Source organism: Micrasema longulum, unplaced genomic scaffold (genome assembly GCF_059751315.1).
Source record: "Micrasema longulum isolate JH-2025_06_02 unplaced genomic scaffold, ASM5975131v1 h1tg002881l, whole genome shotgun sequence".
In the NCBI taxonomy this organism is placed as follows: Eukaryota; Metazoa; Arthropoda; class Insecta; order Trichoptera; family Brachycentridae; genus Micrasema; species Micrasema longulum.
Genome location: NW_028280002.1, coordinates 3,167 through 28,905, shown reverse-complemented (window position 1 = coordinate 28,905; position 25,739 = coordinate 3,167). Strand labels below are relative to the sequence as shown.

Sequence of the window (25,739 nt, the reverse complement as noted above, 5' to 3'; positions counted from 1 at the left end):
ATTTCACGAAAGTTAACAGATGGAAGAGTTGAGGAAATGTGAATGTTTAAACATAGGCATAACGCTGAATGTTACACAGTTTGTAAAGTGGCCACTTAAAGCAGCCAATGACAGTACATAAGCCCAGTAAATACCTAGACTTCCGTATTCCCTTTTGAATTCTAGCGGGATTTCTCATGGTTACTTTTTACCATGAGAAATTCCGCTAGTCAAAAAGCTAGTAAGTCATAAAACAGTTTTATTTTTTGTTTCAGAGCTGAGAGATAAAAAAATGCACCGGACTCTGATCTCCAGTCAATTGACTTGAATTATTTGACATCACAACATCATCTGACTTTCTTGGCAAAAATAGCCCATAATTTTTATTATTTATTCAAAATAAAGATACTGAGTTAATAACAAGATATTTAATTTTATTTTATTATTTTTAAGAAGCTTCGTGTTTATGTGTTTTTTTTTGTTGTTTTTTTGTTTGCTTTGTAGAAATAAACCCAAAATTGCATGAATGTTGGTGTGGCAACCTTATAGGATGTTTGGAAAAACAAACATCTTGAAAGTTTGTTGAATGGTAACTAGGAAGCTTGATTTAAACTTAACTCAAGTTTACAGAGTTGCAATCTCAAACTTGGGTTAAGCTTGAACTCTTGATACTTCAAACTTGATGCAAGCTTGAGTCAAGTTTACATTGGTATCTGGGATTGCTAGTAGCATTTATTTTGTGTTTTTCCAAAATCTTATTAAGCAGATTTAAAAAGTTCAATACTGCTACCCTGTTGAAATCCATAGCGCGTGGTCTAGATGTTGCTTCTGATTTTTTCAGTCTTAAATCAGGGTGACGCTTTAAAAAGCCTTTAATATAGTCTTCTCTCGCCATTTCTGAAGTTTTGTTGAAATTACGTCTGTAATTATTATTTTCTACTAGCTAGTATACCAGTTGAGGAAATTTGTTTATAGTCATTCCGAAGAGTTGTTTTTGCATATCTTTCAGGTAGTTTACAAGTTCCAACTCTAGCTCAGTTGTAAAAACGATGCGGAACTTTCTTGACTTTTTATTAACAAGAGCTTCTGGATTTTCCCGTCTTTTCCGAACATACGTCTCAAGTGTTGATGATGGCACTTCGTACCGATTAGACGCCGCCAGGTATCCTATTTCTCAACTTATGACCGCACCAACAGCTTAATACATAGCATCCGCAGACCAAGAGTGACAGCTGGTTTTTCTTATATATGTTCGCACCATCTGCAGTTGAAAAAGTGACGTTAGAGGTATAAAAGCGTAACCAACAAACAAAGAAAATCACTTAAGCTTTCGTAATATTAGTTGGAAAAAGGATACCTACTAATATTTTTAGGGGAAAAACGGGGTACCACCCCATTGTGCCCCGACAGTAACGTTATTTAAAACACGGGAGATATGGCCGATATAAGTGTTGATCTTGAGTTATCACTAGACTTTTAGTCAGACAAAAGGAAGTTAAAATTAACATATTATGTATTTAAAAAAAGTAAAGAATGGTATATAGATGTAACAGAGCAAATATTAGAACTTTCAAGCTTTTTCGCCAACATTGGATGAATTTCAAACTAAGCGCGCTCCGACACTGACAACAACCGTTTCATATAGCGTAGCGCAGTGAACTGACTGTTGTGCGCGAATTTCACGCATCTCTGTCGTACGTGGCGAATCTCTTGCCCTTTTCCCGTTTCGCCCCGGTACCCAGTTCCACCCCAGGTTCCCCTACCTCCAAATACATTATGTCTATGTCTAAAGAGTTTCCAGCTTTTCCGACTGGAATAGAAACCATAAAGCAAGGTCTGACGTTTTGATTATCCACATCGTTTTTTATCTGTGTTTGCGATCAAATATTTTTTTTTACTGATTATTTTTTTTAGATATCTGTAGTCTGTGATTCGGACACATAACCTGAAAGTTAGAAATATAATTTCTGATTTCATTAGACAAGTACTTATTGTAAAATTGTCATTTTTCGCAGCCTCACCATAATATGTTGTATTGATGCACTTGCAAAGGTAAGTAAACCTATTATTTAGTTAGAAATTTATTACAACAGAGAAGGAAAACATTTTTGAGAAGGTAATATGGAAGTCTAGGCATTTACAAGGCTTATGACCTGTCATTGGCTGCTTTAAGTGGCCACTTTATACACTGTGTAACACTCACCATTCTGCCTATGTTTAAACATCCAAATTTCCTCAACTCTTCCATCTGTTGACATTTGTGAAATAAGAGAGCTAGAACCTTTATTGATGTAGGTGAGATTCATCTGACTGAATTATTTCACCTATCAGGACAGTGACTAGCTAAGTGTGTCAAAATTTGGGAAAAAACTGGCTTGACCCTGGCGCCATGTCACATCTAGGATCAGTAATAATTTTTACAGCCCTAGTATTTAAAAGGGTTTCGTTTTTGAACCAATTATTTATTACTATTATAGAGCAAAAACAAATCATTGTTTACATTAGTGACTTTTTTGTTGCTGAATTAAATTTATTAGCTAAATCTTCAATTGAAGTCAGTATGTTTCTTTTTTGGGTGATACCGTGTGTGTTGGATTTGTTCCGACGTTTCGGCTACCCAACGATATCACCCAAAAAAGAAACATATTTATAACAGTGACCGGGAAGACCTTCGCACCCTTCAATTGAAGGTTGGTATTTTTTACATTTTAAACTTTATCATTCATTTGCTTTTTAAGATTTATTTTTAGTATAATTCAACGCCGAGAAAGGGGTCTCACATTATGTTCTTCACATCACAAATGTTTTCCATATATTACAACAGATGAGAAGAACATTTTAGAGAAGGGAATATACAGACATCTGGCATTTACAGGGCTTATCACCTACCATTGGTTGGTTTAAGTGGTGACTTAACATTCACCATACTGCCTATGTTTTTGTCCTGCCTATTGTTTGGGTAGGTAGAAAGAAATTGTCTTAAGGCAATATGCCCGCACTTATATGCATATAAAGTGTTAAATAAATATGTTTGAACATTAATTTCATTCTTCTGTCTGTTGATTAGAGCTGAAACCTTTATTGATATGGGTGAGGTTAATTCGACTGAATTATTTTATCTTCATACTAGGCGACGCCTGAAAATATTTTTAAACTTCTCGAGAGAATTGAAGGAATATGAATAAGTATGTTGTATTCTCTGTTGTAATATGTTAATCTTAATTACTCTTCAGGGGGTTGACAAAACTCAAAACATTGTTTATTTTCTATTTATTTATTTATTTAATCATATTTTTCTCTTATAAACTACAATTAATAATAAAAATAATGTGACCTCACTGGGGTTACCCGTGCCGAAGACACTTAACAATATACTTTTTTTGAAATATTTTTACATTTGAGGATAAACAGAGGAAGACTAACTTAATAAACAGAGATAATTAACAAAATATTCAGACACTTTTAAACACTGCGTATTTATGTTTATAATTAATTTATGTACATCTATATTATTTATATTACAAAACGCACAATGAAAATAACAAAAACCTAACATAAGATATACACTTGTGGAGCATTTGATTCAACATTGGTTTGGGCAAATGAGACAATCCATTTTACTTCTACCTAGCTCCACTATCCATTTTTTATAGCCTTTTTAAACATTTTCTCATTACTAATCAAATATTATTCCTAGGTATGACTTCACAGTATAAAAACTTTCTCAAATTATTAGAGAAGTGGCCTCTGGATCCCACTAAGAAAGGCAGGTTCGTTATTTTTTTATTTTACAATATTTATGAGGTAATCTCAAGTTAGAAAAAGGAGATACAAACTTTTTAATAATATTTTTTTCATCACTTTTATTTACACATTTCAGGGATGTCGGAGAACGTTTAAGATTTTGTATCAAAACAGCTTTTAATACTGAGAAAGGATTTGTTGGTGACATTCAAGCTTGTGAAAAGAAATATGCTTCCTTAAACAGAATAGTTAATAATAATTGTGGCAATCTTTATAAACGGGAAAAGATAAACACTGCAACAGGATTAACCGCTCAGGAGTGTAATATAATTCTGTCATCCGAGTTCTTAGAATATCTCAAACAAGAGGACAAGAACGTATTTTCTAAAATTTTGTCAAGAAAGAATAAAGATGATAATGAATAGGTTACGTTTTTCAAGAAAATATAATACTCTGATTAAACAAGGTTTTACAAATCAATCGCAATGTTCGTACTCAAATTCCCCTATGCTAGCGATAGAAAAGAGAAAGCCTCATACTCCGGTTTTGGTAAATCAAGTATTAAAATATCTCAAACCTGGAGGTCAGGAAACATTTGTAGACATGACATTTGGTGGCGGAGGCCATACGCAAGCCATTTTAGAGAAAGCTCCGGAGTGTAAAGTGATCGCTCTAGACAGGGACCCCGTAGCCTATGAATATGCTTTAAACATGCAGAAGGCTTATCCTGGAAGACTCATCCCACTTTTAGGAAGGTTTTCCGAATTACCGGCCTTGTTGAGACAGTTAAAAATAGGTCAAAACTCCATCGATGGCATCTTGTTTGATCTTGGTTGCTCTTCCATGCAATTCAACACTTCATCTCGTGGTTTTGCTGTTAGTACGGACGGTCCTCTAGACATGAGAATGGATTATCAGAGATTTCCTGACTTACCGAATGCTAAGGACATATTGGCTAGAGCCAGTGAAGAAGATCTTGGGAGAATTTTCAAAGTATATGGCGAAGAAAAGCACTACAGGAAGATAGCGAGCGCTATAATCCAGGCTAGATATTTATTTAAAAAGTTAGAAACTACCCACGAGCTTGGAAATCTTGTCTCTTCGGTGTGTGGTGATGAAATAAGACTGGATAAGTTAAATCGTCCGACACACACAGCCACTAAAGTTTTTCAAGCACTAAGGATATTTGTTAATAACGAATTGAATGAAATTAATTATGGAATACAATTAGCTCAACAATACTTGAAGATCGGGGGTCGTCTAGTTGCCCTTTCATTTCACTCCTTAGAAGATACCATTGTTAAAAGGCACATTAGCGGAAATGTAGTAGACAATGTTGCAAATCCTATTCCGCTGAAATATGCAAACCACTGCTTGATATATGATAAAGAAGTTATAAGTTGTTTAATGCAAAGCGATTGGGAGGCGTTAAATAAGCATATTATAGTTCCATCATTAGCAGAAATAGATGAAAATCCCAGAAGTAGATCTGCAAGGTTAAGGGCTGCTGTAAAAATAAAATAAAATAAATGTATGTTGTGTAGAAATAAATTTTTGATTTCGCAGATGTGCATGTGTATTTATTTAAACACGCATTCCTGCTAGTCCATTATCAGCAATAATAGTAAGAAAGGGTAAGAAATAATATGACTTTTTAAATATTGATGTTTTCTTTATTGCTTGGAGGAATATAAAGTAGTTTGGTTGTACATATGTTATTATATTTTAAAAAAATAAATAAAAGTGATCCAGGTTAAACGAAAATTTATAGACGATCTAAGAAAACAAATCTAACTGAGATTTCACAATGTAAATGACAGCATCTTTATTTGCGGCTTTATGGTTCCATTTAAAAGAGTCCTTCTATTTCTCCAGTGGTGGTATTGAGGTCAATGTCGAATATGCAGGGCCTTGTGGGAAGACCGGGCATTTTTGATATTTCTCCTACAAGTGGTACCACAAAACCGGCTCCAACAGATATTAATATATCGTTCACTTTGAGTGTAAAATCTTTAGGCGCACCTTTTACCGCCGGGTCCCCAGTTAAAGAATTCGATGTTTTGGCCATACACACGGGTAAGCTTCCATATCCCTGTAAACAAAATACATGCTTATTATTATAACCATAAATTCAGTCCCCAGTTCTGTAATTTGTCCAAAGCAAGCGGGGAAAGCAGTCTATTGCTAAACATAAATATTATACAATGAAAACAACAGTGGTAAATATTAATGATCAGTAAAATCATTTTTTGTTAATTTGGAAACCAGATTACGATGCCATATTGCAGGCATGTTTAGTATTGTTAAATATGAGTGTTCTCTTATCTTAAGTTTATTCATTCATACAAAATATCACCTCTGCATTCAGTCTCTTAAATCAACAAAAATGTGTATCAATATTGTGCTTAGTGCTATAACAGCTCTATAAAATTATGCAATGTATAAACAATCGTACAGTAAACATTTAAAAAATAACTGGTTGATCTGTATTCAATGGGATAGAATGAGTAATGTAAATATTTGTAAACTCAAATTTTCCTTATGAAAAACAAATGTTATATTTGTAGTAATTAATTATATAAGTTATCCATAATAATAATAGTAGTAATGAAATATAAACGTAGTATTAACCTGTTTGGTATATTGTTGAAGTTTGAGATAAGCTTCGTTTGTGTACTCTATATTGCCAGCTCCATACATTTTAGTTGCGATACATTTTATCTTTTCTTCCAAAGAAATATCTAGTGGGTAAAGTAATTTGAAATTGAGTGGTTGGTTGCAAGCACTTATTACTGCTTCAGCTAATTTTATAGCTCCAGCTCCCCCAGAACTCCAGTGGTCACACAAGATAGCTTGAAAAGCACCGTTATTCATAGCAAATGATTTGACCAAATCAATCTCTTCTACAGTATCATACCTGTAATGAATAATAACTATTATTATGTGATGCGCAATAAAATTGAAAAACACTATTTTCACATTATTATTTTCCTAATTTGCATTTTCAAACATGTGAAGTATTCTTATATTTAAAAAAATAGTTTCTATCATGTTTCTTTCTATTAATAAATACAGATGTCAATGATATTAGATTACAGACCGACTTAGATTGGTCGGTTGTATTATAAGACTTTCCAAAGTAAATACCTAATACAGAGCTCTCTTAAAATTTGCAATAACTTTTGGTTTTATGAAAATGATTGATTTTATTGGTTAATTTTAGTTTCATAATTGAGGCCCTCAGTATCAAAGATGGACAAACACTAAAAATAGTTTCCAAAGTGGCCAACTGCATATTTAATACTTAATAAAAATAGTGTTTCTTGTTATGTTAACCTTTAGGTTAATTGTCCAGTGTTCATGGCACCAAATATTATTTAATAATAAATATTTTTTGTAAATATTTCAATTAAAAAGTGCTATTACAGATTTTTGAAATTTTCTCAAAAATAGATATGGGGTTGTTGGGCCATCTTTGATACAGGGGACCTCAATTACTCATTTGTACACACTTTCCAAATAAAAAGCAAGCATTTTTAATGTTTGTCTAACTTACAGATGTTTGTTCAATGCAACAACAACAGGTACTTGAAAAGCTCTTCCGTTTTCAATGTGCTTCTGTAGGTTGCACAATCCCTTCTCTAGTAGTGGTAAGTTCTGCTGCGTATAATCCGAGTGTAGTGGGGTTCCTGGGGCAACCACAGGTCCTCCACCGTGCATCTTCAGAGCTCTAATTGTACAAACCAAAACAACGCAGTTTGGAATGTTGCCACTGGCACGACACTTTATGTTAAAGAATTTTTCCATTCCTGAAATTTAAAAAATGTCAGTAGTAATTTTTTTTTTACTTATATGTAAATATGAATATATTTTTGCACAAACCAATGTCAGATCCAAAACCAGCTTCAGTAGCTACGTATCCATCTTCTTTTACAAGTTTTAAAGCGATTTTGTCTGCTAAAATAGAAGAACAACCGTGCGCAATATTAGCAAAAGGTCCAGTGTGTACCAAAACAGGTGTTCCTTCTAGAGTCTGCATTAGGGTTGGTTCAATTGCATCCTTTAGTAATACCATCAATGCTCCGGTAACGCCCTGAAATTTTTGCATGGTTAGTTAGCAACAGTGAGCCCAAGTAAGAGAGTGTTACATACTTAGAATTATGATTATTTATCAGAGATTTACTTACCAAGTCATCGGCAACAACTGGATTCCCCTTTATATCAAAAGCTACGACCATGGATGCTAATTTTTGTTTCATATCTTCCAAATCATTAGCTAGGGCCAATATTGCCATAATCTCACTAGCTACAGATATATCAAAAGCTGTTTCTCTAGTGAAACCCTTTTCAGTTGGAGATTGTCCCACTGTTATTTTTCTTAAATATCGGTCATTTATATCCATTACTGGGAAAGAAAGGAGAAAACATGAACAGGACTCTAAGAGTTAAATTAAATTATTTCAAAATACTTGTGATATTATACCTCGATTCCAAATGACCTTTGTTGGATCGATATCGAGCCTTGAAAAAGCAGTGATTTCTTCTGATGTAAGGGAATCAGGATCAGTTTTATGGATACCCAGTCGCTGAAGTCTTCTTAGTTGGATTTTCGAGAAAGATCTATTTCCCTTTAGTTTCGGTACCAGTCTGTCGAATAAAGCCTGATCTTTCTGTGTGCGCTCATGAAACATTCGAGCATCCAGTTGGGCAGCTAATAGATTATTAGCTGCGGTTACAGCATGAATGTCTCCAGTCAAATGCAGATTGAAATCTTCCATTGGAATTACCTGAAATATTGAGTATTCATAATTCACATACATTTTTGATAAAGACTGCAATCAAAATGAAAACTGATTTATGTAATACCTGAGAATATCCACCACCAGCAGCCCCCCCTTTAACACCAAATGTCGGACCTTGCGATGGTTGTCTCATACAAGCAAAGGAATTTTTCCCCTTGTGAGCTGAAAGAGCTTGAACTAACCCAATTAATGTTGTACTCTTTCCTTCTCCTAGTGGAGTAGGCGTTATACTGAAAAAGTACATTAATTTTAATCCCCAGATAATGAGTTAATAAAAGTTCGTTTTTGGAGAATATTGTCATTCAATGAGATTTGCGAAACAAACAAAATTATCCTCCTTGCGTACAAACATTTCAACAAACTCAAAATATTGTTGATAAATCCGACTGGTCAAAAAAGAAGTATAAAAATTGAAAAATATATTTTCAGGCATAGCCTAATATGTAGGTGAAATAATTCAGCCAGATGAATCTCACTGTCATCAATACAGGTTTCAGCTCTTAAACTTCACAGAAATCAAAAGATGGTAGAATTAAAGAAATACGGATATTCAAACACAGTGTTGAATGTTGCACATTGTGAAAAATGGCCACTTAAACCAGCCAATAAACTAGACTTCCATATTCCCTTCTCTAAAATGTTCTCCACCCCCTTTGCAACATGTTAACTATGTTTTAAGTTCCAAGCAAGTTTTCACAATTTATATTTTTTTGTGAATTAGATTATGTAATTTTTAAAATTCAGTAATATTGTATAAAGTAAATTCTCCCAAGCAACTGTAAAAAAAGACAGAGAGATAAAGATTTGCCTAAATGAGCAAAGAATGGGGTAGTGTTATTCAAATTTTATTTGAAATTAATTTCTGAAGAAGCTACTCTATAATAGATGGAATGCAGTTCCACAGTTGTTGCATGAAATATGAGCAAAAATATAATGATTACAGATGGGTGTTAGAATTACAGTAAAAGTGATATTTCTTTAACACTTACCCAGCGACGACAATATATTTGCCTTCTTTTAAAGGTTTTAATCTATCCAAGACAGATAATGAAATTTTTGCCTTTTTGTTACCATATGGGGATACTTCGCAAGGATAGATACCAATCTCTTCTGCCAGCTGATGAATATCTTTTGGCTTTTGGGAGTGGGCTATTACAATGTCACTAAAATGATAAAAAATGAAATATTCAGAATTTGAAATTAAAATACATATCTTACTTTAGTACATTTATAAAATAATTAGCTATTATCCACGGTTTGGCTATGCAAAAAAACCACGATCTGTAGTCTTTGTTTAGCATCTTTTTAAATATTGATTAATTTTTCCATAAATAATTTATTATTCCATTAAAATTTTTTCAAGGGAGATATATTTTTTTGTAGCTTTTGACACTTGTCAACTCTCCGGCTATCTCTATACAAAAAAATGACCTCACTCGGTTGCGAAGTGAAGGAGAAATTCATTTTTCCATTAAAAAATTTCCTCAAGGAATGTAATTTTTTTTTTCATTCTGAAAAAAAGCATATTTCACTTCTCAGCTCTCCAGCTATCCCTATGTAAAAAATCAAGTCGATCAGTTGCTCTGTTGCGACGTGAAGAAAACACAAACAAACATACAACACACAGTTTTGCATTTATAATACATAGTATGGATACTAATGATTAAATTAATAATATCTTACCTTGGAACCGGTTTTTCAAGTTTCAATGTTAATTTTCTAAGATCCCATTGTGTGCGGAGCATCTCATCAGCTGACCTTCTTGCACTAAGGACTGTATTGGACATAAGCATTGTAACAGTCATAGGTCCCACTCCACCAGGGACTGGTGTGATGTAACTAGCTACATCTTTTACCCCAGAGAATTCCACATCGCCAACTAATCGCTGGCCACTCTTTTTTGTAGAATCTGTAAATTTTAGTTGTTTTCATCTTTTGTCTTGTGTAACATAACATATTTCCACTGAGTAAGTTTATTTTATTTTCAATAGGGTACACTTGTTATTTTATTTGTAATTATTGCAATAAATGGAAGAAAATTTTCAGAATCCTCTTATTTTTTTTTGTTTTCTGGAAACCTTTTGATAAGTAGCTGTTTCTATAAGTATTTTCCTATTGTTTTGTAACATTTGTATGTATTTAAAAAAAAAATGAATTAAGTGACATCTTCTCTTGGCTTATTTTCCGAATATTATGGGGTATTTGTTCTATTTACTATTCAACTCTTTTCCATACCAAAAATATAATTTAAAATACAGTATAAATTGTTAAATATTTCTGGTCCCAAAATCTATAATCATGTTCTTTAACAATATCTCATTTACCTGGGATAGCGTTGATTCCACAGTCAATAACAACAGCACCAGGTTTCACCCATGATGCTTTCACCATTTCAGGCCTTCCTATAGCCACAACCAAAATATCAGCTCTTCTAGCCTGGAAATTAAAAGATATTGTGCATTACTTACTCAAGTTATTTATTTGTTTGTTGTAAATATAATAAAACAACTAACTTCTCCTTCCAAATCAGCTGTCTTGGAGTGGCATACGGTGACAGTGGCGTGTTCCCATTTTAATAGTTCAGCAACTGGTGTTCCAACTATTTTGCTACGACCGATAACAACTGCATTTGTACCAGCTATTTTGATGCCAGATCTCTTGATAAGTTGAATACAACCATTTGGAGTGCACGGTATAAAGCCAGACATGTTTCCGATTGCTACTTTCCCTTCATTAACTACATTCAGTCTGTAAAAAGTAAATTTTTAAATAAAGTAAATGGCCATATTTCATACTGTCCATGCGCCCTGTAGCTGAAAGACGTGCTGTAATCTCGCTCCCATCTGTTATTAAATTCTATCATAATTGGAAATGAGGAACTACAATCCCAACCGTCCATGCACTATGTAGCTACAAGACCGGTTGGAACATTTAGTGTACAGCGCCTTCGAGGTAATTTTCTCAAAAATGACGCTCTATAAATAATCCTCAATAATAGTAAAACATTTCATACAATATTATTTGATAGGTAAATAAAATAATCTAATAAAATGTAAAACTATGTATGTTATTTACTAGATCAGGTTATTATTATTCTGTTTTAATTTTTTGAAAAACTTGATATTTTTACACTGTAGAAGTTTAATTTGATGTTTTGAATTTGTATTTTTTAAAAATATTTATTAACAATCATTTTTAGTATGTTTATGCAAAAAAACACATGTAAAATCAATAATTTATCTCATGTTTTACATATTCAAATATCTACTTATGAAATGAATGTGTAAAAGAATGATTTATTTTTTAATATAAAAAAATGCACTTACATTCCATTCGTTCAAATAATAAACATTTTATTCAAATAATGGCTCCAAGATACCTATCGGACATTTGTATTAGGGAAAAAACATATCCAAGAAAATCTCCTCTTAGATCAGCATTTGATTCAGGCAGAGGAAAACTTGTCAAAATCTGGCACTCCCCAAACACTAGATTCGGAGATTGTGCTTTTGCCGGCCCCTCTGCCTGAAACCAATTGCCTTCAAACTTACGAATCATCAACAGTCCCAGTCAGTTTCAAATCCCAACTAAAATCTCAATTCTTTAGTTTATCATACCCTCAATTTTAAATCAGATAATATAATATGTCACTTTAGCTTAGTTAGAATGTAAGTTTACGTATACAATTGTAAAGTGCCCTTGAGGTGATTTTTCACAAAAATGGCGCTCTATAAATGTGCCAAATTTATTATTATTTATAAGGAATTTCGCTTGATTAAATCAATATTCAAACATTTTACTAAAAACATACCCATCCACGTCTTTGTGAGATATGACCGCATCTGTGATCATTTGAGAATTGATTGGATTGTCAGAGTCGAGTGGCATTTGAACTATTATTCCATGAACTTTTGGGTCTTCATTTAGTTTATTTAATTCAATCAGGAGCTGTAATCAATTGATAAAAAAAAATTTTTGATCACTTTTTTTATATTGACTAGGGAACAGATTTTGTCATAACCAACATCAGACTGGTGGCATAAAAAAGTGGTTTAAGTGAAAAGCATACATTTTATTAACATATTTTTTCAAAACATTAACCAAAATACTTGTTACCTCAGCTTCCGTGACCGATTTAGGTAACTTTATCAATTCAGCCTTGATGCCGATTTCCTCCGCTGCTTTGAGTTTCATTCTTATGTACACATTGGAGTCTTCTCGCCCCCCGACCTGGACTATTGCAAGTCCTGGCTGAAATCCTGGGAGCTTTTTCTTTAATTGAGATACATCGCTCTGGAGTGTTCCTTGAATTTCTCTTTGAAAAAATATATGAATTTATATTTTTAATTAAATTAATACATATCAGGCAGCACATGATTTATAAATCAAAAAACAAGCAATGAAAATGATTTATATTTATAATTGTGCAACTTGCAATGCTTTCAATAAAAATATTTTTATTAAATATTGGTATGTTTTGTATGTATAATGTACAGTTTCCTTAACGATTACTTTGTTTTAAATGAGCTGTTAGCATAGAATTAAGAATAGTCCAAAGAACAGTCCAAAAACCGCATACCCGCATCAAACAGAAGGCGACTAAACTACTCTTAAAAGAGTAGTTTTACATTTTGATTCATTAGTTTCTTTGTAGACGTCGCTCAGTACGCAACTCCCGATTTGAATTCAACTATGCTGTGTTGTGTTCTTTTAAAGTGTAGAAATACTGCTGGGATCTTAAAGGAACAGGATGGGATCACATTTCATGTGTAATTAGCAAATGCACATGTAAGTAGCAAATGCATTACTTAAAAATTGAATTGAATTGAATTGTCAAAGAAAACAAATTAGACATTTTGTTAGTGTTGCCAGGGTAGTAATTTTTTAACCCTACTTAGCTCATCTAATGAGAAAACTAATAAAAATTGCACCTCGTATTAAACATCGCCGTGGTGGACATTAGACCGACATTATCTTTAAAATATCAAATATTATTTAACATGATATAAAAATATTTGTTTTATATAAAATAAAATTCGTTTTATGTTTTAAGTCCAAAGTTAATTAATTCAATTACTCATATTAAATGACCCTTTACTTATCTACTCTGTTGTGTCAATCAATGTTTCCACGCGCACAATAAAATTTTAGAGAAATTAACAAATTGCTTTTTTTTTACCTTACATTTGTGTTTTGATTAATTTTTTTCCTATCAACATTACGCGGCGACTTCACGAATGCGCGCGGCGAACGTGAGGCAAAGTGGGGGGATTTTGGACACAGTCTGATGTATTCAAATATGGTTCTACGCTCCTCTGGACTATTCTTAATTCTATAGCTGTTAGTTTTATGATAAATCTTACAATTATTTTTTTAAATGCCAATATAATATTTACATGAAACATTTATTTAACCTTGATCCCCCCTAATAGTGCAAGATGTTTAGAAAGAGATTAAAAAAACGTATTATCGGCATTAATATGCACATTTTGAAATGATAAATTTATTTAACATAGAAACATATTTATTTAAGATGTCCAGAGATTTTTATTTTAAAAAATGCTGTATACTAGTCAACTTTATTTTAATCTCCATCTAACTGGCTAAGCTTATTCTAAAATGATGGTTTATTGTAAATTACTACTATTACTACCATCATGCCATTTCCCCGTAGGAGTAGACAGAGAGGATGGACCGCTACACACGTCTATCCTGACATATATTCCTAGCTTCCACACTCATACATCTTGTCATACATGCTCTTCGGTTCTGTCTGCTTTTGACATGACCAGACTTAAGATTTTGGTTTATCTGATCATGCCACGTCTTCCTCGATCGTCCTCGTCCTTCGTTACTGTTCATTATCTCCATGTATATATGTTTTACCATTCATTCTACATGACCAAACAGTCTCAGTGACCCTTTCTTAATATTATCAATTATACTGTAAGTTAACTACAATTATTAGTACTTTAGTTTTTTAATCTCACGCAATTTCTATTTTATTCTGATTAACCCCTATCACCGTCAAAATTGGTAAAATTAGATTGATGGTGACAAATTGACTATATTTATATACTGATGTGCATTGACGATGAGACGGGCATTGAGAGCAGTAAATGTAAATTCTAAATACTGCAATTTTTTTTACAAACAATATTAAAAAGAGGTAAAAGTAAAAAATTGATTTTGCAATATGTGGCTCTGAAATGAGGCCACAAGACCTCTAGAACGGATCCAGGTAAGTGGATGGGGCTTTCGATGTTTATTTATTTTATTTTTTTTCTAAGCCTTGTATTTCAGAATATAATATTTTTTATGGAAATGAAATTATACAATTTTATGCTATATCGGTAAAATAATAAAAATTGTAAGGTATGTTCCCTTACTGTGTACATGAATTATTTTCTTTAACATGATGGGAATCGTTACAATACATAGAATGTACACATATTTTTATAATTGTGTTTCTGTACATTTTTATTTAGGTACTGTATTAAAAAAAGTTACCAATAAAAAATCTAATTGTTAATAAAATAATCCACATTTGCATGCATACCTTTTATTGTTACACAAATCATTTTTTTAAGTCAAGAAAAATGCAAGAAAACTTTTATTTTTTATTCTTACGAAATGCATATAAGTTCAGATTCACAAACTAAGTAAATAATATAGAAAACCTTGAGTATGTTTTAAATTTAAATAAAATATAAACATGCCTACTTTTAAAGGCAAACTTCTGTTGAAAATATTTTTAAAAAAAACATTTACTTACTTTGCTAATTCTGTTCCGGACAATAAGTTTCCTCTGGTAGAAGTATTCATGTTCCTCAGTATAACTCTAGCTATTTAAGAAGAAGGTAGTTGATTAATTTTAAATTGAAGATACACGAAACCGGCCTGCCCAGTGTGATGATGTGGCAATAACTGAGGAGAACATCCATGCAGAAAAACAAATGTGATAATTTTATCTTTGTTTGTTTAGGGTCAACAAAAGGTTTCTTGAACAAAAAGATTAGCTATATCATAATACGAGTAGTAACATTGTGCTTATTGCAATAATTCTAGTAATGGTCTCATTTTTCAATTGAGGGTACCATTTGCAAACACGGCAAAATCCATCTTTCTTTATTTTGAACAAATAAAAACACTGATATGATAATAGCTTAATAAATCAATATTTTATATGTAACTAGTGATGAAATAATCACGATTATATTAAGAATAGTGAAATGATAAATTTAATTGTGGAGATTGCTAACTTCGCAATATTCAAGCAGAGATTATGTTTGCAACAAACCCAACAATTTGAAAGTCAGATTCTCACAAATAAAGTCGTATTTTGAACTGACAATGTTATAATTATTATTGTAAACAATTATTCTATTATGAATAAGTTTCAATTTATATCTCACTTTTTAAAGATTTTGGATTCTGCTGGGTTTGCAATACCCCCAATTGTGTTATTATGACTATTAATAATAGGTCAGTAACTAATAGCTGATGAGTTTACAATTACGGAAGTCTATTTATAATGGTTTCATACAAAAAAATATTTCATTTATTAAAGTTGTAATAATCGGCGTATCCTAAGAAGTCTATGATATTTTAATTCGTTGGATAAATGCAAAACTATTTTAACTATATTTTGTCAAAACTTGCATGGAAGCAATACTTCTGCAAAAATTAGAATTATCGATAAAATCTTACAAATAAACTTCTGCACGGCATAAATGTTGGTTAAATAAATACATCAAAAACGTTTTTTTTTTATGCGAAAATAGTTCTGCATCCAATCAATGAATAGTCAGTTTTAAGCTTTAGTTTTCAATTTTTTGGTCACTCTTTGCAGAACTTTTTCAAGTTTTTCCATATCATTTGTAAATTTAGGTAAAAAAGACATGTAAGTTTATTGATTTATAATGTATTAGTTTATAAAAAAAAATGTCAATGTTTTTTTTCGCTGTAACAATGGCACAGGACATCCCAGATAAAATAAATATCTTGCATATTGTACTAGTAAAATAATAAGTTTCTAAATGTGGACTGGTTGGGTTGATATTTTTAGAAAACTCCACAATAAAACTTATTTACATTATAATTTAAAAGCCTATATTATACATATTTTATTATTTATGTAGGTAAAATCATATGACTTTTTACATAGATAAATAGATACTTATAGATAAATTTCTCGTATATTGTGGAAATTTCTTCCTACCAACTATTAGATATTTTCAAATTTTGTTTTTCCCGTATAAAATTAAAAACAAATATAATGTGAAAGTAGGAAAGAAAATAATATCAACTATTTTAATGTAAACCATGGTATACGCCATAATTATATTTTGAACAAAGTACTCAAAGACGTAATTCCTAGGTCAGGGTGTATCCCAGTTAAGTCCAAAATTTTCGAGATACAGCAAAAACAAAGTTTAAAAAATTCCTTATATTCATCTAATCATAATTATGTTTGTTCATGTGAAACAAATAACGATTTATTATTATTATACTATCGATTTAATGTCCAACATGCTGACTTATTAATATATTTCATTACGTTTTTGACGATTAAAAAAATATGTGGTGGAATTATCTGGATTGGCACAAAATCTAACTAACTTAATGGACTTAACTTACTATACACATTATCGATTTACTATTTTTATTAAGTAAAATACAATAAATATTCTTCCCCGATACCGTGTGAAAAAGATAACTGCACGTAGGACTGATTATGCCTAACTAAAATCGAAGTTTCGTTGTTCCGTTTTTCGGACCCCAAAACTAAACCAATTTGGTTGTTTTTTTTTAAGAAAACGCTTTCTTAAAAAAAAACAACCAAATCGGTAATACGCAAATGAATAAAATTTTCCGTGTCCGTACCTTTTCTGATTTTCAATAATAATTATCATATTTGTATACCGGACGTCCGAAGACGCCAGATAAAACTGGGTGATTTCAAAGGTTTTTCGAATGTCCTAGTTCCTATAGTAAAGAATTTATTTAAAAAATTAAAACACGATAGAGACACGCTAATGGTAAATATCTATAGTGTGTAAAAAAAATCACTGAATCCAGGGGGAAAATACAGTTATACGTTTGTATGAAGAAAAGTCAGACCACGTTTTCTCTAAGAAGGTTAACCTCTGCAGTTTACCGAATACACACATCGAAAGATAAATAAAAATCTAATCAAGTGGCGTTTAAATCTCATTTTTACTATTTTGTGACTTATCTGACTACACACAATTAATGTTTTTGAAAAAACTTTAAAAACGATAATTATCTTTTTTTTCATACGACAACAAGCAAGTAGGTCCATAGCACAGAATACCATCACATTTAATATTTGTGATCTCACCGGGAGTTAAACCCATACATAAGGCTAGTGCCACCGCAAGGCTGCCATTATGTAGGTATTAAACAAAAAAATACATACCTACCACTTCCAAACAAAAACAAATTTAATAAAATGTTAAATTATTTTATGTTTATAAACAATGTTTTGAGTATGTCCAAATGTTTGTAGACAGGCTGGATTTCCTCTCTAGTAAGTTATTTAGATTTGAATTTATTCCAACAGAGGGGGAAAACATTTTTGAGAAGGGATTTGGAAGTCTAGGCAATTACATGGCAAATTTGTTGAATAAACTGACTGGTGTAAGAATAAGTATAAAAATTAGAAATTGTTTTCAGGCGTTGCATAGTAGGTGAAATGATTCAGCTGGATGAATCTCACCCACATGATAAAGGTTTCAGCTCTTTTACTTCACAAAAGTCAACAGATGGAAGAGTTGAGGAAATGTGGATGTTTAAACAGAAACAGAATGGTAAATGTCACACAGTGTGTGTAAAATGGCCACTTGAACCAGCCGATGACAGGTCATAAGCCTTTTCATGCCTAGACTTCCATATTAATAGAAGAATACAGATTACCTATAATTACAGTTTTAGTGACATCGACATACTACATTGTAAATACCATATTTTTATCAGATCTGTTAAAGACATTTTAAATGTATCTCCTGCTTGACTTTTAACTTTTAATTTGATTTTTCATTTTATCTTTCAATTTTAACTTTTTAATTTTAATTCTTAATTTTAACTTTTAATTTAAACTTTTAACTTAATTTTATTTTAAAGTTTTCATTTTAATTTTAACTTTTACTTTTAATTTTAAATATTTGATTTTAACTCTTAATTTATACTTACTTACATCTACTACCTGCGTCTAATAATTTATTGTTGGTTGTGATTTTTTACAATTAAATTTAAATGTATATGGAAGCAGAGAGAGAGAATTGAATTCAATTATTTTTCCCCTCTCCTCCTGCATTCATAATAAATTAGTGTGAAATCTGTAATTGGTCTTACTTTTTTAAATTGTTCTTTTGTACCTTGTTTTATATAAAGACTGTATGATTTCATTAATAAATAAATAAATATTCCCTTATCTAAAATGTTTTCCCTCTCTGTTGCAACAAATTTAGACCTGTGTTATGTTGAGTCATTTTAAGCACCTTCACTTTTTGTTAGGTTATTATTTTAACATATAAAAGCGTGCATAATTTACAACCAAATAAATTACTTTAGTGTAATTACCGAGAAATATATTTTTACATACAGTAAAATCAAAACAAAGATTAGGTAAACAAACGGAACATAAACAGTAATGATTGCTAAGTTGAAAGGGTAAAACAATCACGCACAAAACAGATAAGAAGAATACTGAACTAATGATAAGAATAAGTGATTACCTATGTATATTATATTATTTGCTTTCATTCAAAGTATATAATACAGAAGTCAAGCATCAGAATTGCTGAAATATTAATTAAAAATAACAGCTTTATCTACAAAAATGCACTTGGATTTACAAAAGGATATATATATGTAGTTATGTATTTCTAATATAATGAAAAAGCATTTGAAAATCTGTACACGTAGAAAGCATTTAGTGCTTGGCCATAGTGGCGGGCGGTTTGAACTGTGAACTCGAACTGTGAACTCAAACATACAGTAACGAGTGTAGTGTCCATTGTCACCGCATGGGTGCGGCAAGGTGGTTGATTATTAATAATAGTTAAAAATCGAAAGTAATGGTACTAATTTCAAAAATGAAGTAATTTTTTTATGAAAAAATAACACTTTTGAAAAAAATTTGGTATTATTTATGATTTTTAACTATTACTATTATTTTTATTATCAAACAACCCGGCCTTAGTAGGTTATTTATTTATTCATTTTAATTTACATTTGTATACATATTCACTAACACATTGTGGCCTTTTTTATACAAAATAAATAAAAATAATTAAGAAATATATATGATACAATATAAAAATTTAAAAAAAAACAATCTTAATACAAGAAATAAAATTAAATACTTTGAATAATAATAACATTATGATATAATATTAAAAATAACCATTTAATTAAAAATAACAATCCAAATAAAAGAAATAACATATAAATACTTATAAAATTAATAAAATATGAATCATACATATGAAGTTACAAACATAAACCAGTGTACAAAAAAATAATATAATAAAAATTAAATGAATATAGTACAAAACCACATCTAATTATATTGTTTAGGTACACTTTATAAATATTTTTTGAGGAATGTTTATATTTCTTTTACAATTTTTTTTTTTTACATTTGTGAATGATTTTAGTGAAGTATTTATCTTTTAGAAATCGTCGCCTTAATTTGAATACAGCATAATAATTTTTTTCTGTATTTGAGATTATGATTAAATATTTTTCGCAGAACAAAATAGCATCTATCTCTGTCATTTAAATTAAGAAATTGTCAACATAAAACAGATAACACATTATTCGAATAACACATATCTCAAAGAAGATGTACGAGGGTCATCCGGAAAGTAGTACCCGTTTGGGAATATAAAAAAAATCTAGCATATAAACAAATATGAAAGTTTTTTTTGTAAAGAACATACCTTACACTACTTCTCTACATAGTCACCTAGCAAATTTAAGCATTTGTCGTAACGTGTGACGAGTTTTTGAATCCCAGCGTCATATTCCTCCGCGGCCAGTGTATTTATCACTTTCAAATTTCTTTCCTGCCAGAGTTTTGTAAACAGATGGTAATCTGTTATTGGTTCTTTTAATATAAGAAAACGGCTACTATACACTCTTTCTTATCATTATAATGTTTCCATTGATTTACAATATAGTTTACTGCAGTTTCACATGAATATCTGTTCCTAAATCCAGATTGTTCACTCACAAATATATTTTTTTTTCAAGGTATTCAATGAGCTGTTCTTTCATTACATATTCAAGGATTTGTTCATATTTAGGCAAACCATTTACAGGTCTGAAATTTTCAACTTGCTTTGCATTGTCGACTTTCGATATTGGTGTTATTACAGAGCTTTTCCGTTTTTTTGGAAAGACACCCTTAATTAATGACTCATTTATAATCCTCACTAAATATTCCCCAATAATAGGCATTAAGTCTTTAATGATACTATTTATTACTGTACCTTGAAACACAGTGTTAGTCACTAGGTGGTCAGTAGTACAGAAGTTTACATTTGTTTGAATAAAACACTTAAAAATTATGTATATTTGGTATAAAAAAACATTTATGTTTCAAAATCTATGGCAACAGAGAGGGCAAACATTTTTGAGAGGGGAATATGGAAGTCTAGGCATTTACAGGGCTTACGACATGTCATTGGCTGGTTTAAGTGTCCACTGGACGCACTGTTTATCTACATTTCCTTCACCTTCCATCTGTTTTTGTGAATTAAAAGAGCTGAAACCTTTATTGACCACCTAAACCAGCCAATGACAGGTAGTCTGTAAATGCTTGGACTTCCATATTCCTTTTCAAAAATGTTTTCCCTCCCTGGGCTGGTATTCCAAACGCTCTCGTGGCTGTATTATCTCGTGTATTTACTTACAAAATACACGAGAAAAACTCTTCTCGTGCCGCGAGAGTGGTTCAGAATAGCACCCCTGGTGCAATAAATTCAGATATTAACTTCCTAGGGATTGAAATTAGGACGTACGCAAAATATTGTTGACTAAAGTTCCATACAAAATAACCGATTTATGAAGTTTTTATTGTCTCTTGTCAAATTATCATTTAGTGACTTACGTTGTATTATTATGTAAATAAAGGCGACAAAATGATTGCAATAAAAAGGAGCAATAGACTAAGTTAGGAAATAAAAAATAACAACAGTAATCTTGTAAAAAATAAAACATTATAAATAAAAATATGTTTTCAATAGGTACATTTTGTACCAATGCATGAATTAACTCAAGGAGTACCTTATAGTATCATTGAAATATTTTCGAACAAATAAGAAACATCTGCACCACAACTATTTTGGTAAAAATAATAATAAGGGGGGTACAAATATTTTAAAAGATTACCTTGATGGAGAGATTTGAGTATGTGTCCTCGCTTTCCGAAAAACCGATTGAACATTATTGCATAACTATTTATTATATGTTTTACATCTCAAGTGAGCGACGAAAAAACTCATTGATAAGTATTATAAGGCCACAAGTTATAGAATGAAAGAGATAGTACGCAAAGTGATGAACTTGTAAGACTTATCTAGGGTTGGAGAAGTGAGGCTAAAGGTTACAGATAACCTTAGGGACATAAATGCCTCCTGTACACTTCTCAACTATTGAAACAAACATAGTGTAATAGTATTTAGTATGGTGATTTAATTGTTGGTCTGGGATAAAGATTTATATGATTTTTACTTCAATTTAATTAATGAGGAAGTTCAGTGTTTTTTTTATTTGTTATTAAGACTTTTAAACTAATCCAAAAAATTTTTTTTTTTAATATTTGATGTATCGTATTATCGGCAATATATTTTTAAGTTTTGCATTTCTGAAACTACTCCGCATGTGATGTTCCAAGTTTTCTTCCGCTTCTTCTTGGTCATTTCTGCCGATTGGTCCGTTAACGTAAACCGTAAATCCTTCGCAATTTTCGTATCATTAGTTGATTCATATGAACCAGTGACGTCGTTTGTTTTATTAAAATATTTTTTTTATACATTTTCAAGAAACTTTGCCATACAATGTAATGCTTTAAATTTTAGTGCAGGTAAGAAAACATTTTTTATATCCAATTTCCCACAGGATTGAACTTCCTCATTACTAAGAAACAAGTATGTATCACAATGTATGTGTATTTCAAAAAACATTTAAATCAGCTACAATCATCATCATACTTCTCTCCACACCCGATGGTGCATAGGGCACTGCATTGGTACACTAAATCCAGAATATATCAATCATCTGTTACATAAAGGTAAGATGATCAGCCTTACGCTTCAGATGCCAGACCAGGAACATGAAATTTGCATTGCAGAACCACCTTTTTGACCAATATTTCTGTGGCTTGATCTAAAAGGGCCAATGCCAGGGCCCCGATTACAATGGGAAGTTAACAGAGTTATCTTTGACTGTCTATGAAGAAAAACCGATATTTGTGCACAAAAATGAGTATATTTGCATGAACATTTTAAGTATCTACGTCAGTAACCTATAAGCCTCCGCGGTGTAGTGGTCAAGACGCTTGACTCACGCACGGAAGGTTCCGGGTTCGATTCCCGGTGAGAACACAAAAATTAAAATGAAATTTTTCTCAAGCCTGGGTGTTCTGTGATGTAATTCACCACTGTAATTGGGCCTCCTGGCCTGTTGTGGTACAAAAATAAATGTAAATAATTGAACACGTTTAGAAGAAAAAATTGTATGCATATTCTGCTTTTCATACAGAAAAATTAATTTTGCTTTAGATAAAATTAAAGATAAATGTTAATTTTCCATTGTAATCGCCCAGGGTCCAGGTATCATTTTTTTTTCTTGTTAACATTTTGTAGAGGGTTTATGTCAATGAAAAATAAAAATAAAACGATTTTATGTACACATACATACTAGGTAATGTTTTTGAAATAATATTTGTTTTAAACGTGTGAAACAGTTCATTATAACACCAAAAAGTAACTGCAAAATTACTCTCCTGTGATATTGTGATTTACAACATTGGCCCTTTTAGATCCAAGCCGCAGATTTCATGCCAACAATCCCAGGAATCTCCACTAAAAGGCGGAATTTTTGTCTGCTCGATTTCCTTATTCAGGATTTTTACCCAAGAGTAGCCAACGAGTTGACAGCACTTGTCCAGGATTCTAGTTCTATTAGAAATCAGCTATACCTAATTTTTGTAGCCTCGAGGTACCAAATTCTTATTTCGGTGTCTAAAAGCTTGTTTGTTTATTTAACTGTCCAACTCATGGTCTAGTGGCATGGATGCCATTAAATAGGAGGTCTTGAGTTTGATTCCCGGCGTGGCAACCCATCATGGAATATTAATTTCAAAATGTGTTTTTACACTGTAAAATTCTCAGAGTAATAATTCACTAGAGAAGTCTTTTAGCTCTACTCATAAAATAAAAGCATTCCAAATTTTGGTTAAGTGTTTAGTTTAACTAAGTGACAGTTTTGGTTTGCACTTGAAATTCTCGACACGAGTACCAACGGCCAGTTGTATTGCTGTAATCTGTAGCTAACTTCGTAGTTAATAATCAAACAATGGTTTTTCTCCATATGGGCAACTGTAGCCAGTGGCGTGTTATTACTCTAAGGTGATTTCATAGTATGAGTAGAAATATTACAAATGTAAAAATATTTTATAATTGTTTAAGTAATTACTTTACTACCATGTAACATTCATATCTCTTCAATTCTTCCATAAAAGAGTTTCTCCATCTCTGTTTGAAGTATCTGTCAATTCAATATTGCCACTCATATAGGAAAAACGGAGAATGATCAAACACAGAATTTAAAGAAGGCAATTTTTTATTCATTGACATAGAACATGAAAATGGCAACCTTTTTTTATTTTTTTTATTTATTTTTTATTTATTTAATAGTATAATTTTACATTTTTACAATTAAAAAAAATTTCACTTGTTATATTTTTACTAAAACTAAAATCCCACCAAGCCACTTTTTGTAGCTTGTTGGTGTTATAATTAACAATGATACACTATTTTATCAATACTTACACTGATATAAAATATAATAGTTTCAAGTATTTATCACATTTATTTCTTATAATTAAAACAAACAAACTTAAAGTAAGGTAACAGAAGAAAGGAATAATTTTCACAAAGTTCTTATATAATTTTTAAGTACTTGGGGATATTGTTGTTTTCCATAAACATCGATATGGAGAAAACTACCTTATGGCATTTGGTCATAAGTAAAAAAAAACATATTTTTAATATTTAACAAATAAATTTATTTGTAAATGTTAGAATAAAACTGAAGACCTGCTTTTCATGAACAAACATATTTATTTAAATCACGTTTCTTCAGATGAGTGTGTACCACGAAAACACAGATTTTTTTTAAAGCATACTTTGAAATACATCTTAAAACTTACATTTTTTTTCTGTGGTTTTATCTTTATTTTTGGTTTAAGTTATTATAAGTAAGTTTATAAAGTTCCAATAGAGAGGAAATCAGTAAATAAAAGGTATACAGTTTTTAACTAAAACTCCATAAGCAACTCACCAATACATATTATGTATAGAGCATATTGATGTACGGTTGTGAGACATGGTGCCTTACCAAAATATATTAAAAAAAAGACTAGAGGCCTTTGAGATGTGGTGTTACAGAAGAATATTAGGAATTTCCTGGAAACCACATCACTAATGACGAGGTACTTAGTAGAATCGAAGAAGGGTGGCACCTAATCAAATCTATCTCAGAGAAGCGAGCCCAATAGATCAGCCACATTATGCGCCATGAGAGTCTCCTGGCATGACATAATAGAAGGAATGGTTGAGAGGACAAATCACAGACGGTGCTTCCGATGGGAGTATTTGGAGCAAGTGTGCGAGTATTTGAACTGCGTCTCATATGCTGAGCTGAAGAGGGCTGCAGATAATAGAGAGCAGTGGAAGACGAGATGCAGGACTTTGCTGCAAACCAATCCCCAGGATTGAGACTAAGAAGAAGATTTTGAGAACCAAATTTATAACAGAATATAAAATTTTAACTCATGAGTAGCAAAAATTATTCTAGCTAGCACTGTTTATTGGGTAAATAATGTTCTTAGACTAAAATATTTGTCATTTAGGTAAAAAAAAAAAAACAATTTAGGCCTAGTTGTTTGATCATCAGTAA

At 31.5% G+C, this 25,739-nt stretch overlaps 2 protein-coding genes and 1 long non-coding RNA gene across 5 annotated transcripts; 1 reads left to right on the top strand and 2 right to left on the bottom strand.

The window, feature by feature from the left end:
• Positions 1–359: 359 nt before the first annotated feature.
• On the bottom strand, positions 360–1,919 carry LOC148271424 (uncharacterized). Its single transcript, XR_015825097.1, has 2 exons — positions 1,341–1,919; positions 360–1,240 (listed from the first exon to the last, which is right to left on the bottom strand). It is a non-coding gene; the product is annotated as an uncharacterized LOC148271424 (long non-coding RNA).
• On the top strand, positions 1,892–5,290 carry LOC148271423 (putative methyltransferase-like protein 15 homolog). 2 transcript variants are annotated; one of them, XM_088241403.1, is made up of 3 exons: positions 1,892–2,031; positions 3,677–3,745; positions 3,860–5,290. In XM_088241403.1, exon 3 carries the CDS (start codon positions 4,135–4,137, stop codon positions 5,245–5,247), a length of 1,113 nt encoding a protein of 370 aa, XP_088097529.1. In that variant the 5' UTR covers positions 1,892–2,031; positions 3,677–3,745; positions 3,860–4,134; the 3' UTR covers positions 5,248–5,290. The 2 variants fall into 2 exon arrangements, with proteins under 2 accessions (XP_088097529.1, XP_088097530.1); XM_088241404.1 differs by having other exon boundaries at positions 1,900–2,031; positions 3,677–3,749.
• On the bottom strand, positions 3,857–22,020 carry pug (pug C-1-tetrahydrofolate synthase, cytoplasmic). Of its 2 annotated transcripts, XM_088241401.1 has the most exons (15): positions 21,948–22,020; positions 15,301–15,370; positions 12,642–12,840; positions 12,337–12,473; positions 11,039–11,273; positions 10,850–10,961; positions 10,209–10,434; positions 9,515–9,688; positions 8,590–8,755; positions 8,207–8,510; positions 7,911–8,128; positions 7,606–7,816; positions 7,280–7,532; positions 6,355–6,640; positions 3,857–5,815 (listed from the first exon to the last, which is right to left on the bottom strand). In XM_088241401.1, the coding sequence occupies exons 1-15, from the start codon at positions 22,000–22,002 to the stop codon at positions 5,573–5,575; spliced, it is 2,889 nt and encodes a 962-aa protein (XP_088097527.1). In that variant the 5' UTR covers positions 22,003–22,020; the 3' UTR covers positions 3,857–5,572. The 2 variants fall into 2 exon arrangements, with proteins under 2 accessions (XP_088097527.1, XP_088097528.1); XM_088241402.1 differs by lacking the exon at positions 21,948–22,020 and having other exon boundaries at positions 15,301–15,456.
• Between the last annotated feature and the right edge of the window lie 3,719 nt (positions 22,021–25,739).